General features: G+C 52.7%; 2 protein-coding genes and 1 long non-coding RNA gene across 4 annotated transcripts; 1 reads left to right on the top strand and 2 right to left on the bottom strand.

Annotated features, from left to right (window-relative positions):
* Positions 1 to 1,712: 1,712 nt before the first annotated feature.
* On the bottom strand, positions 1,713 to 5,009 carry LOC137214922 (uncharacterized). The gene is made up of 3 exons (XR_010939078.1): positions 4,759 to 5,009; positions 4,233 to 4,365; positions 1,713 to 3,583 (listed from the first exon to the last, which is right to left on the bottom strand). It is a non-coding gene; the product is annotated as an uncharacterized lncRNA (long non-coding RNA).
* An 88-nt stretch (positions 5,010 to 5,097) lies between these two features.
* NDUFA3 (NADH:ubiquinone oxidoreductase subunit A3) lies at positions 5,098 to 8,073 on the top strand. Its single transcript, XM_067719323.1, has 4 exons — positions 5,098 to 5,245; positions 5,465 to 5,539; positions 7,316 to 7,393; positions 7,920 to 8,073. Exons 1-4 carry the CDS (start codon positions 5,128 to 5,130, stop codon positions 8,009 to 8,011), a joined length of 363 nt encoding a protein of 120 aa, XP_067575424.1. The 5' UTR covers positions 5,098 to 5,127; the 3' UTR covers positions 8,012 to 8,073.
* Positions 8,074 to 8,130: 57 nt separating this feature from the next.
* Positions 8,131 to 14,676, bottom strand: TFPT (TCF3 fusion partner). Of its 2 annotated transcripts, XM_067719226.1 has the most exons (7): positions 14,256 to 14,676; positions 14,049 to 14,130; positions 13,489 to 13,747; positions 10,556 to 10,626; positions 8,980 to 9,049; positions 8,677 to 8,895; positions 8,131 to 8,286 (listed from the first exon to the last, which is right to left on the bottom strand). In XM_067719226.1, the coding sequence occupies exons 3-7, from the start codon at positions 13,741 to 13,743 to the stop codon at positions 8,167 to 8,169; spliced, it is 735 nt and encodes a 244-aa protein (XP_067575327.1). In that variant the 5' UTR covers positions 13,744 to 13,747; positions 14,049 to 14,130; positions 14,256 to 14,676; the 3' UTR covers positions 8,131 to 8,166. The 2 variants fall into 2 exon arrangements, with proteins under 2 accessions (XP_067575327.1, XP_067575326.1); XM_067719225.1 differs by lacking the exon at positions 14,049 to 14,130.
* Positions 14,677 to 14,694: the final 18 nt, after the last annotated feature.

Genomic DNA, 14,694 nt, shown 5'->3' with positions numbered 1-14,694 from the left:
TTTATCTATCCTATATATAATAGTTTGCATCTGCTAATCCCAAACTCCCAGTCCATCCCTCCCCCATCCCCTTCCCCTTGGCAACCACAAGTCTGTTCTCTATGTCTGTGAATCTGTTTCTGTTTTGTAAATAAGTTCATTTGTATCATATTTTAGATTCCATATAAGTGATATCATAAGGTATTTGTCTTTCTCTTTCTAACTTACTTCACTTAGCATGATAATCTCTAGGTCCATTCATGTTGCTGAAAATGGCAGTATTTCATTTTTTTAATGGCTGAGTAATCTTCCATTGTATATATATACCACATCTTCTTTACCCATTCATCTGTTGATGGACATTTAGGTTGCTTCCATGTCTTGGCTACTGTAAATAGTGCTGCTGTGAACATAAGGGAGGGGCATGCTGATTTTAATGGGACTTATTTGGGAAGTGTTCACAATGTTTTATTCCCATATTTCCCTTGGAGAGAAGGAAAATAAATAAATATTTAATGCATGATAAGGAAGATGCAGGCTTAGAAAGAGAAGTTCATCTAAGAACTTTTCTAGAAAATCCTTCCTAGATTCTAATCTCCATGACAGCCAGGGCCATGTTTGTCAGATCTCCCTTTGAAAAACAAACATCATTATAACTTACAAAGTTGAGCATAGGTCAGCTTGACACTCCAGCTTTACCTCTACTGCATTTTCTCTCACCTTTTGCTATCTGTTTCAGCCACATTGACCATCTTTCAGGTGCAGCCCTATTATGTGCCTGTAGTGAGTTCAGGGATTTCAGTGCCGATCAAGGAAAAAGATGCGACCACAAGGTGGCAGTAGGACAGGACTTTCAGTCCCTTACCACACCTTGCTTCCTCCACAGGACCTTTGCACATGCTGTTCCCTCTGCTTAGAACACCCTTCCAGACCCCTAGTTAACATCTGCTCGTCTTTCAGATCTCACATCACTTCTTCAGAGATCTCAAGGATGAGATCAAATCTTCCTTGCGAAACTCCCTCTTCTTTTTGCTATAGTTGTAATGGTGAAGACGGCTAACGGTTTCCCAGCAGCCAAATTTCCCTTCTTCCTTTAAGTAACAGAAAACCCCTCCCATTTTTAGAAGGGCGCTCTCTAGAGCCTGTATGCCCCCACCTCCCCAGACACTTTTGCAGCTAGACCTGGCCTGTAAGTTCTGGTCAGAGACATGTTCAAAATCTGGGTGCTGCTCTTAAAAATAATTGTATGAGCCACCCCCCCCCTCTCTCTCTGTCTCTCTGTCTCTCTCTCCCTCTGTCTCTCTCTCCCTCTCTCCTTCCCTCCCTCCTTTTCCTTTCTTGCTGGCTCTGAACTACATATGAAAGCTACATGTTGATAAAAGCAAAAATGTTGATAAACAGCTCTAGACTGTTCGATTATGTACTGTTAAGTGAGAGAGAAATAAAATTATAGATAGCTTTTTCTTGGGGATTTGTCACGGCAGGTTAAAGTGCCCCCTAATCAAGACGGTGAGTATAAATTTCTCTGTGAGCTTCAAGAGAGTAGAGTTCATGTCTGCTGTTACTCCCCATGTAATTCCAGCACCTAGCACAGTACCTTGCTCGTGGTGGCCATTAGATAAATGTGCAATAAGCAGATGAATGAGACCTTGGGGGAAGCCAGCGCGGGGACAAGAGTAGACAAAAGTATCTAATAGCGTTCATGTTTCTATTGCTGTGGTAACAAACTCTCACAAACTAAGTGGCGTAAGGCAACATAAATGTTTTATTTTTCCGTGCAGGAGGTCAGAAGTCCAAAACAGGTCGGCAGGCTGTGTTGCTTCTGGAGTCTCTAGCAGAGAATCCAATTCCCTGTCTTTTCCAGCTTCTAGAGGGGCCTGCATCCCTTTGCTTGTGGTCCTGCATCACGCTGACCTCTGCTTCCATCTCCACATTGCCTTCTCAAACTCTGACCCCCTTGCCTCCCTCTTAAAATTATTATGTGGCATCCACCCAAATTATCCAGGATAATCTCCCGATATCATGATTCCTAATTAAATCACACCTGTTAAGTCCCTTTTGCCATGTATACCATAGTCACAGGTTCCGGGAACTGGGATACCAGATGTTCGAGGGACCATTATTCTGCCCACCATAAAAGGGTACACATACGGAGCCTGCTTACGTAGCCCTCAGCATGGAGAGTCATCCAGTCAGAATGTGCGTGTTTCCTGAGCCCGCCTATGTGCCAGGCCCTGGAGATGTGGAGATAAAATGACCTGGTCCCTCTTGGCAGGAGCGTGTGGTCTAGTCTGGGAGAGAGAGTTAATACAGAGCGTGATAAATAATCACGGTATGACAAGGCACTGTGGGAGCACAGATGGGTCAGGCAAGGGTCTGCAGAGGAAACAGCATCTAACCTGAGACCTGAAGGCTGAGTAGAGTGAAGCAGACAAGAGAAAACAGAAAAGAGAGGCTGTACCAGATGCATCACATCTCCATACAGACATCTTGGAAACCGAGAATTTATGGGTGACGAACAAAGGACACGCTGTGTCAAAACCCGTAAATCACTTTGCAAGTGCTCGAGGTGGTAAGATTCCCCGTTCTCTTCCTCATCTAAAAGTGATTGTGAGGGGAAAGGTTGGAAACAACCTAAATATGCATCAGGAGGACCAAGTAAACTAGAATCCAGCCGTACAATGGCAAATGCTAGACAGCAGCTTTAAAAAAGAGAGAAAAAGGTGGAGCTAGCTCTAATGACATGGAAATGTCTCCAAGAGAGATTGCAAAGTGAAAAATGTAAGATGCAGAACCATGTGAGTCACGAAATATCAGTTTTGCTTTGGGAGAAAAAGAAGTACAAAAATACATACGTGTGTTTGAAAGCATGGAAATTTTTTATAAGGATTCAGAGATTATTTAAGGAGGATGAGGAAGGGGAAGAAGGAGGTTGTTATATGTCCCTTGATAATAATTTTTAAAACCATGAATATATGTTAGCTTTAACATTTAAAAAATAATTAAAATAAATTGATAGCTAAGGTAGTAATGGTTCTCCAGGTGATTCTTATTTGAAGTTGGAGTGTAATGGAGGGAAATTGAGAGGAAGAAGAGGTCTCACCCATCAGAAACCCTGGAAAGAAACCCAGCGCTGTTTCAGGGTGGAGGACCCTACTTTCCAAAGGGGAATAATAGGCATTGCCGGAGATCCTATTTCTCGAGCCCTGCACTTCGCCAAGCTCTGAGCCAAGGGTTTTATGCATGTGATTTTATTAAATCCTCACAACAGCCCATTTTACAGAGAAATAAGCTGAGTCTCAGCATTCAGTGGTTTGTTCAAGGTCATAAATGAATACGATGGTGAAACCGGGGTTCCAGCTTAGGTCTCTTTAACTCCAAAGTTCATGATCTTCACTACTTACCTATACTGGTCACTAAAATGAATGAGGAAGGAAGGAGGGAAAGAAATAAAGGAAGGGGGAGGGAAGTAAGGAAATCTGGGGGGAGGGGAGGCACCAAAATAAAATCTGAGTCGTTGGAAGTGGGGTGTCAGCAACACACAGGAGAATGGGTGCGGAGTGTTACTCACCAGTTGGAGTGATGTCTGCGTGACACACCAGCCCTATAGAAGGTCGAAGGGGTTTGGTCTTGTCAAAGCCTTCGGTTGCTCCCGGCCCCACCTCATTGAGCACCCAGGAATCTAAGTCCCCAGGCCCTCTATCCTCTGGGAAACAGAAATCTTGCCCATACTTTCTCCTCAGTAGCCATAAATTCAGACTTCCAGTCCCCACTTATTCAAGAGCCCAAAAGTCTGGACCCAAGCCCATCTTGCCTCTACACCCAAGAGTTCAGGCCCTTGGATTCCACCGTTTCGAGGAGATAATAATCTGAGCCCACAGTTTCTCCTCTCTGGGCTGCAGGAGTCTGGGCCCCCAGTTTCCTTCTTTCCCAGGTGTCTTGGCTTCTCCATCTCCCTCCCACATCAAGATCTAGGACCATAGGTTCTCTGTCTCCAGGAATTCAGATCCCTAGCCCTCTCCTGCTTCAAGATCTAGAGAATCCTGCCCCCAACTTCCTCCTCTTCCAGGAACCCAGGAATTCAGGACCCCTGGGTCCTCTTGCCTTAGGACCCAGGGGTCTGAGCCCCAGTCCTGTTATTCTGGCCTAGAATTCCAAACCCTCAGCTCGTGCCTCCTGATCACCCTGCACCTGCCCTCAGGGAGACCCCAGCCCAGCCAGGGGCCCAGGGAGAAGGGGGTGGGGTGTCTCACAGAGAGTCAGCAGCTGCAGATTCATCACCAGGGCCATGGTGGGCAGTTCTCGGCTGGAGCAGGAACAGGAGCCAGGGCTTGGCTGTGCCCTCCCCCCTACCAGGAAATGAGGCAACATCAGGAAGCCAGAGCCCTATTGAAGGAAGGAAGGAGCGAGGTGGGGGCCCCTGGGTGACTGTGTCACAGCCCCATGGTGCTGTGGAAAAAGTTGGGAGAGGGCGCAGTCATAACTGTTCTGTTCATTAAACTTTGGAAAAAAAAATTAGCACCTATTATGTGCCAGACCCTGTGCTACACGGTTGGGGGAAAGGGGCACAGAAGGGAGTCAGACCCCATTACAGTGCTCAAGTAGCTCCCAGCCTGATGGAAAGGCAGATTCCGACCAGGTTAGTTAAAACAAAACAGAACAAAATGATGTACGCTATAATGGAGGTCACATAGGGCACTGTGAGAGTATACAGAAGGTCCCTAACCCTTCTGGGATGAGACTTAGGGCTTGCAGGACGAACTGATTTTAAGCTGATACCTCAAATTGGTGATTCGTCCTCTCCCAGCCTCCGTTTGCCCATCTGTAAAATGGGCTCTCATAAGTAAACTATAAAATGAGGACTGATGCATTCCGCCTTAGCTGGGCCGCAGTAGGAGGACTGAAAGTTACTCCTCTGGAACGACTTTCTAGGCGGAGAGAAAAAAAGAGAGCGGCGGCAGGTGCGCCAAGACAGGTTTGCGCTTATATCTGCAGCATCACCTCTTTTCCCCGCAGCCATCGTCTAGGACCGCTGTTCTGCGCCAGTGCGCACGCGCGGATTTAGCCCGTGGAGGCTAGCGGGCCAGGACCACAACTCCCAGAGTGCTCCGCACCCCCGCCGCCGTCTGGGATTGCTGTTCTGCGCCAATGAGCACGCGCGGACTCCGACTGCGGAGGCCGTGCCCAGGGACCACAAGTCCCAGAGTGCTCCGCGCCCTCGCCGCCGCAGCCGCCGCCGCCGTTGCCGAGACCAAGATGGCCGGGAGTAAGTGCGGGTTCTGTCAGCGCGCGGGGATGGTACCGGGAACCCCGGGTGGTGCCAGGGGTAGGGCAAGACGGAGCCCCCGTGGAGGCGGTGGGGTCCGGGCCGGAGGGGGGCGCAGAGGTCACGAGGGAGCTCCTCCAGGGCGGGGGTGGCGCGAGAGGGGTAGAGGTCACCGGGGGCATCACCTGCAGGGGTGACCCTTCTCGCCCACCCTTCCAGGAATCGCCGCCTTTCTCAGGAATGTCTGGGCCAAGGAGCCGGTGCTAGTGGCATCCCTCACCATCGGGGGTCTCGGTGCGTGAGTGGCCCAGGCGCGAAAGTGCATCACCCCCAATCGGCGTCCCGGCTTTATCTCCTCCACCCCCTAGAGGTCCCACTGCCCCTCACCAGTGCTCCATCGCCCCCCCACCATCGTTCCATCCTGTATCCCCGAGGCCCGACCGCCGTCCTCAACGTTCCGTGTCCCCACTTGTATGCCAACCCCCCCCACCCCTAGTATTATGACTCCTCCACTACCCCATCGCTCCCCACCCCGTACACACCCACCCAAGAGGTCCAGAATCCCTTCAAAGAAGAGGTTGTCAACCCTAGCTGTGCATTATAATAGCTAAAAAAAAATAATAATAAATGAAAAGTAATGTCCTTATCCTCCCCTTTCACTCTCATCGCCCCCCCACCAGATTCTGAATTGAATTGGGTGGGGTGGAGGTGGGGCTAGGGAATCTTGTGTCTTGTGAAAATCCCCCAGTGATTCTTACGTGCTTCTGCGATTGAGAACCTCAGCTGTAGAACTGGGCTACTCAGATTTCAAGGTAATGCTGTGGGTCTTGGTGAAATACAGGTTCTGTTTCCGTAGGTCTGGGGTGGGTCTGGGGATGCTGCATTTCTAACACGTTCCCAGGTCTTGTCAATACTGCTGGTTGGCAGGCCACACACTGAGTGAGGTTCTAGAACACAGTTGTCCCACACGGCAGCCACGGGTCGCATGGGCCACTGAGCACTTGAAATGGGGCCAGTATGAATTGAGATGGTACATGTTACCCTGATGTAAAGCATACACCGGATTTCAAAGACTTTGTATAACAAAGCGTATATAAAATATCAATGTCTTTTATGCCGAGGATATGTTGAAATGCCTTGGGTATACCAGGTTAAATTTATCTTTTAATTTGTATGTTTTAATTTTTTTATAAATTTATTTATTTACTTTTGGCTGCTTTGGGTCTTTGTTGCTGCACGCAGCTCTTCTCTAGTTGCGGCGAGCGGGGTCTACTCTTTGTTGTGGTGCGCCGGCTTCTCATTGCGGTGGCTTCTCTTGTTGCAGAGCACGGGCTCTGGGCGCGCGGGCTTCAGTAGTTACGGCACGAGGGCTCAGTAGTTGTGGCTCGCAGGCTCAGTAGTTGTGGCACACGGGCTTAGTTGCTCTGCAGCATGTAGGGTCTTCCCGGACCAGGGCTCGAACCCACGTCCCCTGCATTGGCAGGCGGATTCTTAACCACTGCGCCACCAGGGAATCCCTGTATGTTTTAACTTTTATGTGGCTATTAGAAAATGAAAAATTACATACATGTCTCTCATATTTATGTCGGACAGCACTGACCCAGAATATTCCTTTACATGCCCTGCCCCACCCGCCATGACTCCCTGCTCCTACCCCAGGTAGACTGTAATTTCACAATGACTGTTTTTTGTACAAAACCTTCTCCTCAGTTTGTAACAGTTCATGATTTCTCTGGAACGTTCCCAGGACACCCCCGACCCACACCCCTTAATGTGCTCCATGACTCAAATGCGCTCATCCTGTGACCAACCCTTTCTTCCTTCCTGTGTCTTCTAGATCCCACAAGTCTCTGGATGCTTGGCTTCCACCCTCACTTCCAAAAAAAAAAAAAAGTCTTATAAACCCTTCTGCTGATGTACGGGGCTCCCAGGGTGCAAGGGGCCTCCTGGAGGCGCTGGACCCCCCTCCTCCCCTCCCCGCATGCACTTGACCCCCATCTTGAAAAGGCTCAGCTACGGTCCCCGCCGCCACCTCCTCCTCCTGGGCCTCACCCCTGTGTCTCTCCGCAGCTATAATTCTACCTGCCCTCAGCCCCTACGTCAAGTACTCCATCATGATCAATGAGGCCACACCCTACAACTACCCAGGTGAGTGGGAGCCAGGGCAGCAGCCTTGGACCTTGCTGAGCTGGGAGTGGAATGATGATGGGCAGGTCTTTCCTCTGCAGGGATCCAAGATTCTGCAGTGCAGTCTGGACTCTCTTTTTTTCCTTCAACAGATATAATCCACATGCCGTAAAATTCGCTTTGTCTGTTTTTGCACTTTGAGTTTCTGTCATGGTTCCAGATTTCTGTCCTTGTCCGGGTTCGCAATCTCTGTTGCTTTCTGGAGTTTTGTCTTCCTGGGTCTCCACCTCTCCAGGTCTCTGTTCTGCTTCCTTGTGTCTGTTGGGTCTTTCTCTGGGTCTCCTTTCTGTATCCATCGTTCTGGTTTCCCATGTCTCTAGGTCTCTATCTCCCCACTTCCCTGCATCTCTGATTTTCTGATCCTTACTCTCTCTTCTCTCTCCCCGGGGTCCCGTTTCCCTCTTTGAAAGTAAGCTGACAGGCCAGCCCTTTTCTGTGGGCCCCCAGCGATCTGCTCGCCTCAGTGGCCCACCCTCCTGTCCCACAGTGCCCCTCCGAGACGATGGGAACATGCCTGATGTGCCCAGCCACCCGCAGGACCCCCAGGGCCCAAGCCTGGAGTGGCTGAAGAAACTGTGAGCTCCTCCATTGACAGGGAGAGGCCCCCTCCCTGACGGCCCCCAATAAAAATGTGAAAACCACACCCAGCGTCTGAGTGTGTGCGGCTGCAGGTGGAAGCAGTGGACAGCGGCCGAGGCGAGTGTAGGGGCTGGTTTACTGGGGTGGGGGTGGGGTCAGTCAAAGGCGGGGCTGGCTAGGGTGGGGTAGGGCAGCAGCTTGTCCGGCCCCCGAGAAACCCAGCTGGAGTCTAGGGCCTCGTCCGCTTCAAAGCCGAAGTCTTCCTCGACCTTAATCTGGGGGAGATGAGAACAGGCGTGAGAAGGGCCCCGGCCTCGCTGTTCTTTCCCAGGCCAGACGGCGTCCTCTGTGCACCTCACCAGAAGTCCCGGCATCCCCTGCAGTGTCACCGCCCTCCCCTGCCTTCTCTTCCTCCTCTGCCGCCGACCCTCCCCGGTTATCTTTTCTTCTCCCCAGAGCTGCCTCCACATCTTCCTTGCCTCCACGCAAGCCCCTTGCCTGGCGTCTTACAATGCTTTCTCCTTCCCCGGCCAACACCAGCCCTGTCCAAGCCTTCCAGCTCTCCCAGCCTTGCAGGGCCCGGCCCCGCCCCCCCGCAGCGCAGCAGGGAAGCCCAGGAGCCTCAGTCCCGCCCTGCGGACCCCTGGACTCCAGGCTGCCCCCACCTGCACCGGGGCCAGTTCTGGAGTCAGTGCAGCTCCCACTCGGCGGCCGTCCCGGGGTGCTCGCCGCCTCTTCCGCCCGCTGGGCCCCTCGCCAGGGGCCGGGCTGCCAGGTTCTGGGGGTGCAGGCGTCCTTCTAGGCGGGGACAGCCCCTCTTTCTCTGGAGGCTCGTTCTCGGCGTTGCCTGGGGTGGGGGCGTCTGTGCCCTGGCTGCCCTCGTCCTGGCAGACAGGGAGGTGGGCGCGTGAAGGCTGCGTCCTGGGCTCCTGCTTCTCCCAGCCCACCCGTGACCGCATCGCACTCACCTCCAGCACGATGGTGAACTGGCTGGCGCGGTAGTCATCACCGTAGGAGTCCAGCACTCTCATGAGGAACCTGCGGCCGGAGAGAAGCCGCCGGGGGGGGCAGCTTTATCTTCTGGCGGTTAGGAAGGGGGCCCACGACAGCCCAGCTCTGACTGAAGCCAAGGCTGTCCTGACCCAGAAGGTCTGAGACACCCGGGTGGCAAGCACTTGAGACAGCCAGTGGGGCTCTGGGCAGGACCAGGTGACCTGCACCTCCGCTCCTGCTCTGTAATCTGGAGGTGACAACCCCACTGGGCGGCCCGCTGACCACGACACTGCAGCTTGATGACAGCTCTGCAGTACTCGGCTTGTAAACGGTCAAACGTAAGTTATTATTTTCATTACTCCCTGGGAGGCGGGCCCGGAGCACTCTCACTGGTGATGCTGCCTGCTCTTCCCCACGCCTGCTTCTAAAAGCTTTTCGGTTTTTTGTTTGTTTTAAGCTCTGATTAGATGGTCCCCGTAAGCCAGCGCCTGGGTGGAGCGTTTCACGCGCACAGTCTCTTATTCTACAAGTAGGTATCAGGTGTCCTCTCTGTGCTATCCACCACGGAAGCCACTGATCATCTGTCACCATCATTGAGCGCCTGCCACGTGGCGAGAGTGACTGAGGAATGGAAATTTTAAATTTCGCTTAATTTTAGTTAATTCAGATGAAAATCGAACCACATGGCTACCAAGCACATGAAATGAGGCTCGTGCAACTGAGGGAGTGAATTTCCAGTTTCACTTCGTCTTAATAAACTTGGCCTGTGACCACTGAGGAACTGAATTTTCAATTTCATTTGAATGAATTGAAATTTATTTTAATGAATGTTAAAATTCCACTTCAATGTAAAATAAAGTCACCACCTGCAGCTGGCATCCTGGACAGCACAGGTGTGGACAAGAGGAGGACCCAGGAGCTGAGCCCTGGCTACTGCAGGTTCAGGGTTTGGGGAAGTGAATGAACCAGCAAAGAGGCAAGAATCAACGGCCGGGAGGAGGGGAAACTGAGGCAGATGAGTGACCTGGCCAAGAAAGTGCTTCAAAGAAGAGGGTGTATCCACTGGGTCAGGTAAGTGGAGGGCTGGGGACTGACCGGGGGTCTCGGCATCATGGAGACTCTGTCATGAGGCCTGTTCTCCACGTTTCAGGGAGGTGGGGACCCAGTGGAGTGGCGGGCCGGCCCCAGAGCTCACTCCCCATCCGGGTTGCGGTGATCCGAGGCGGGAGGCTCAGCTGAGCTCGTCCCCTGTGGGCTCCCATTTAACCCTCAGCAGCCTTGTGATCTCAGTGTTAACCCTTAGTTGACGGGGAACCGGGGCTCAGAGAGGGGACGTGGCTTGCCCTGAGTCACACAGCAGAACGGCGCTCGAAGCTGAGTCTGTGGCCCTAAGTCTGGTCTCCTGCCTTCCGCTGCACTCCATACAAAGGGAGCACACCTCTCCCCCAAGGCCCAGGGCTCAGCTTCCTTCCAAGGCCCAAGGTGGTGGTGACAGGGGTTGGGGAGCAGAGGCAAGCGATGCAGGCCCAGAGCAGGTGTGCAAGGGGTTACCTCCGCTCCTGCTGGAGTCTCCGAGTTATCCTCTGTACCTGATGGAGCCTGTTCAGGACCCGCTCGTTCACCTGCGGGGAGGTGGGAGAAAACACAGGTCAGCCGGACTCCGCATGCTCAACACGTGGTGAATGGGGCCCAGCTGGAGGGCGACTGGCCCAGGGCCATCCCAGGGCCCCCAGGGCCTGCTCCTTCCCCCTCCTCACTGCCTCTCTTCTCTCCCTCATCCACGCTGCTCACTCTGGCCTCCAAGCTCACGCTTGAGTCCCCTGACACCGTCCTGTCCTGGGGGCTTTCCACGTGCTCTTCCCCAGGTGCCTGCCTAGCTCTCTCAAAGGCTGCACTCAAAGGCTACCTGCTCAGACCTCTCGTTAATTGCAGCAGCCCCTTCCCCACTTCCCACACCAGAGCGTCCCCCCCCCCGCCCTCTCAGCTCCACTTTTCCATCGCCTATAGCCTCTCTCTCTATGCAGTGTTCTCACTCTCCGTCTCCCCCAACAGAACAGAAGCCCCAAAGGACCAGGATTTGTGCTTCTGTCCCCGGTGCCTTGAGCAGACCCTGGCAGAGGGGGTGCTCCCTAAATACTGTTAAACAAATGACTTCACCTAGTGATAAAGTGCTTGAAGGACACCAAACTGGTAGATATGCTGGAGATAAGGGCAGGAGGTGGCCGCTTTAGTTAAGGTCATCAGAGGAGATGTGTGCCCAAGCGTGAAGGAGTATGTTCTGCTCCTGCGTCAGAAAGACCTGGGTTTGAATCCCAGCCTGCCACTTCTCAGCTCTGTGACCTAGGGCAAGTTACTTAACTTCTCTGAGCCTCAGGTTTCTGCACTGGTAAAAGGAGAATAATAACAACGTATTCCTGGCGGGGGACGGGGGAGCTAAGAGCAGAGGCTCAAATGCAACTCCATTTGAGCAAATGGTTGAGTCTCTTTGGACCCCAGCATCCATCTGTTAAAAAGGGCTCAGGATGCCTGCTGCTTGGGGGGCGCTGAAAGAGTTCCCAGATGTCCCTGCGTAAAGCCCCCAGAGCAGGCCTGGCACGCAGTGGGTGCTCACAGGTGAGAGTGCTTGCTCTGACAGCACCACCCTTGCTGTCAGACCCTGTGAACACACAGTGACGTGAGGAGTCGTGAAATCACGGGGTGGTGGGGGGAGAAGAGAGAGGAGTGGTCATGGAGAGAAGAGAGGTTGGGGTGAGCTGAAGGATGAAGCGGAGGCAAAAGCTACCTGGTAAAAGATACATAGTATCTGGTTTATGTATATTATGTAAGTTTATATTAACACGTACATAAAACCATATTACAGAGTGCTGCAGGGACTTCCCTGGTGGTCCAGCGGTTAAGACTCCACGCTCCCACTGCAGGGGACGCAAGTTTGATCCCTGGTTGGGGAACTCAGATCCCACAGGCCACACAAACAAACAAACCAAAACAAAAAACACCAAACAGTACTGCTAGGGACGTCATCAGGTTAACTGTCATCAGGTGTGTGTCTGTATGTCTGTCTGCTGGGTCCGTAGGGAGGACTGGGACAGCTGGCCACAGGGTACGCATAGGTGCAGCCTCTGTGCAGCTTCAGGGGAATATACTTCAATGCCTGGAGCTGACCTGCTCCAAGCCCACTGCCCTCAGCCTGGCATTCGAGTCCCCTCCCCAGCGTCCCCATCAGACCAGACAGCTCTCCAATCCTGAGTAAGCCCTACGCCACACAGAGTCCTAAACGTACCTTTCCCTCCAGCTTGACGTGTTCCTACTTAATCTAAGACTTGATTCAAACCTCACCTCCTTATTAGTTCTCTAAGTCGTCTCTCTCTCTCCCTCTCCTTGACTTCTACCCTAGCTCAAGCCTTCTCCTCTCCTGCCTGGGCCACTACACCAGCCCTCTTCCAGAACTCCCCCACCAGCGTTGTTACAGGTTGGATGGTGTCCCCCCAAAAAAGGTGTGTTGGAGTCCTAACTCCCAGTGCCTCAGAATGTGACCGTATTTGGACACAGGGTCTTCACAAAGGTAATCAAGTTAAATGAGGTGATTGGCCTTAACCCAATATGACTGGTGGCATCCTTATTAAAAGAAATTGGGATATACACACACACACAAGCACGGGAAGATGAAAGCAGAGATCTACAAGCAAGGAACACAAAAGATCTCCAGCAAACCACCAGAAGCTAGGGAGGATGCCTAGAACAGATAACAGATTCTCCCTCACAGCCCTCCGGATGAACCAACCCCGCTGACACCTTGATCCCAGACTTCTAGTCTCCAGAACCGTGAGGCAGTACATTTCTATTACTTAGCCATCCGTTTGTGGTTCTTGATACAGCGGCCCTAGCAAAAGAGTCCAGCCAAATTCAGAGAGTCTTTCAAGCACTGACCCTGTCCCTCCCCTGTTTGAAACCTTTTGATAGCTCCCCATCACTCTCACAAAAAAAAAAAAAGAAAATCCAAACCTCTTGCTCTGGTGTTTGTGGCCTTTCAAGATCTGGGCCCTGCTTACTGCTCCATCCTCATTCTCACCAAGGAGGCTAATGCAGTGATTCAGCAGAAAGAACCTGAGGCTGGGCAGAGGCGTGGGGATGGAGGGGAGGAGAAGGACCCCAGAGAGATCTGAGAGGCAGGACACAGGACAGGAGCGAATGATGTCAAGGGTATGGGAGATTTGAAAAGTTTGATCGGTGGGCAGCAAGAGAGGCACCTGTGAAACATCAGTGAGCTGATCTGGGTTGTCAGATGATGCTCCTAGAGGAGACATCTCTCCAAGGTGCCTTGCACAGTGCCTGACATATAATAGGTGCTAAATAATAATGAATAAGTGAATGGAAAATTCATTCAGCCGGGCAAGGAAGGCTGGGCATCTAGACAGGCAGAGACTGGGAAGGATTGGTAATAGAGGCCAGGGGACCCCAAAACAGGGGAATCCACACTCACCTACCTGCTCGATCTCCCGGCAGCGTCGACCTAGCGCCTGGTACTTCCTGCGGTTTAGTTCCCGCTGGCGCCGCCGCCGGCCCCGGGCTGCCTCTTCCTCTTCATCTCGCTCCCGGAGCCCGGAGCCACCCAGACCCCCAGACACAAACTCCACTTCTGTCTCAAGCTCGCTCTCCAGGATGTGACCACCGAACAAAGGAGGCAGCGCCAACTCTGAGCCTGGCGGCGCTGAGAACTCTTCAAAGCCCACAGCTGCCATGGTCCTGTAGAGTCAGTGGGTTCAGGGACCCTGAATACCTAGCCCTTAGTCCCTCCTCCCACAGACCAGAAGCCCAACTCCCAGACCCCTCCTCTCTCTGATGCAGGAGTCCGAGGCCCCCAGCCCACCATTCCCAGGATCCAGAAGAGTTCGAGCCCCGACCCCTTCCTCCCAGGATCCAGGAGTCCAGGGCCCCAGCACCCGCTTCCCAGTATCAAGGAGTCCAGACTTCCAGCCCCTTCTTCCCCGAGTTCCACGGGGAGTTCAAGCCCCCCAAGCCCTCACTCAGACCCAGGAGTCCTGACCTCCAACCGCCTCGCCTGTCAGATCCAGGAGTCTAGACCCGTAGCCTTTTCCCCCAGGATGCTCGAGTACGGACCCCAGTCCCTACAAGAGTTATAAGCCAAAGGAGTTGCAGGAACTGCAATCCCCGTCAGTTCTCCGCGCAGAAGACCGCTCTTATGCAGCCGCAATGTCTTTTGGGATTCGTAGTTTTCCCCAAATCCACTCACCCTTCTCTCTGCTCCAGTTCCATCTCTCTCCGACTCCGGGGGCCCCGGGCCTCAGAACTTCCAACCTCGCTAACCTCTAGGTTAAGTCGCTCGCAAAACTACCTTTCCCATCAGGCTTCACGACCCCAGCATCCGGGACCTTTGCCGCTACGCCTTCTGGGAGCTGTAGTTTCCTATTTCCGGGTCCGCTCCCCAACCCCTCCACCTCCACCTCGACTCCTGGCTGAAAGCCTTGCTTTCTCGTCGAACTCCTCCACCAGTGGTCTGAGTTGCCCTCGACTTTATTCTTGTCTTGACACCCTGTCGTCAGATTATGGCGATTCTCCGCTTATCAGGCTCAGTCCACAACGGGCGTGAGCCGGATAAAGCGCCTCTTCTCTCCGGATCATCCCTTCTCCGCCTAGCGGCAGGTGCTAATAAAGTTGTTGTTCCAAACGCA

This window comes from Pseudorca crassidens, chromosome 20 (genome assembly GCF_039906515.1).
Source record: "Pseudorca crassidens isolate mPseCra1 chromosome 20, mPseCra1.hap1, whole genome shotgun sequence".
In the NCBI taxonomy this organism is placed as follows: domain Eukaryota; kingdom Metazoa; phylum Chordata; class Mammalia; order Artiodactyla; family Delphinidae; genus Pseudorca; species Pseudorca crassidens.
This window is presented reverse-complemented; position numbering and strand designations above follow the sequence as displayed.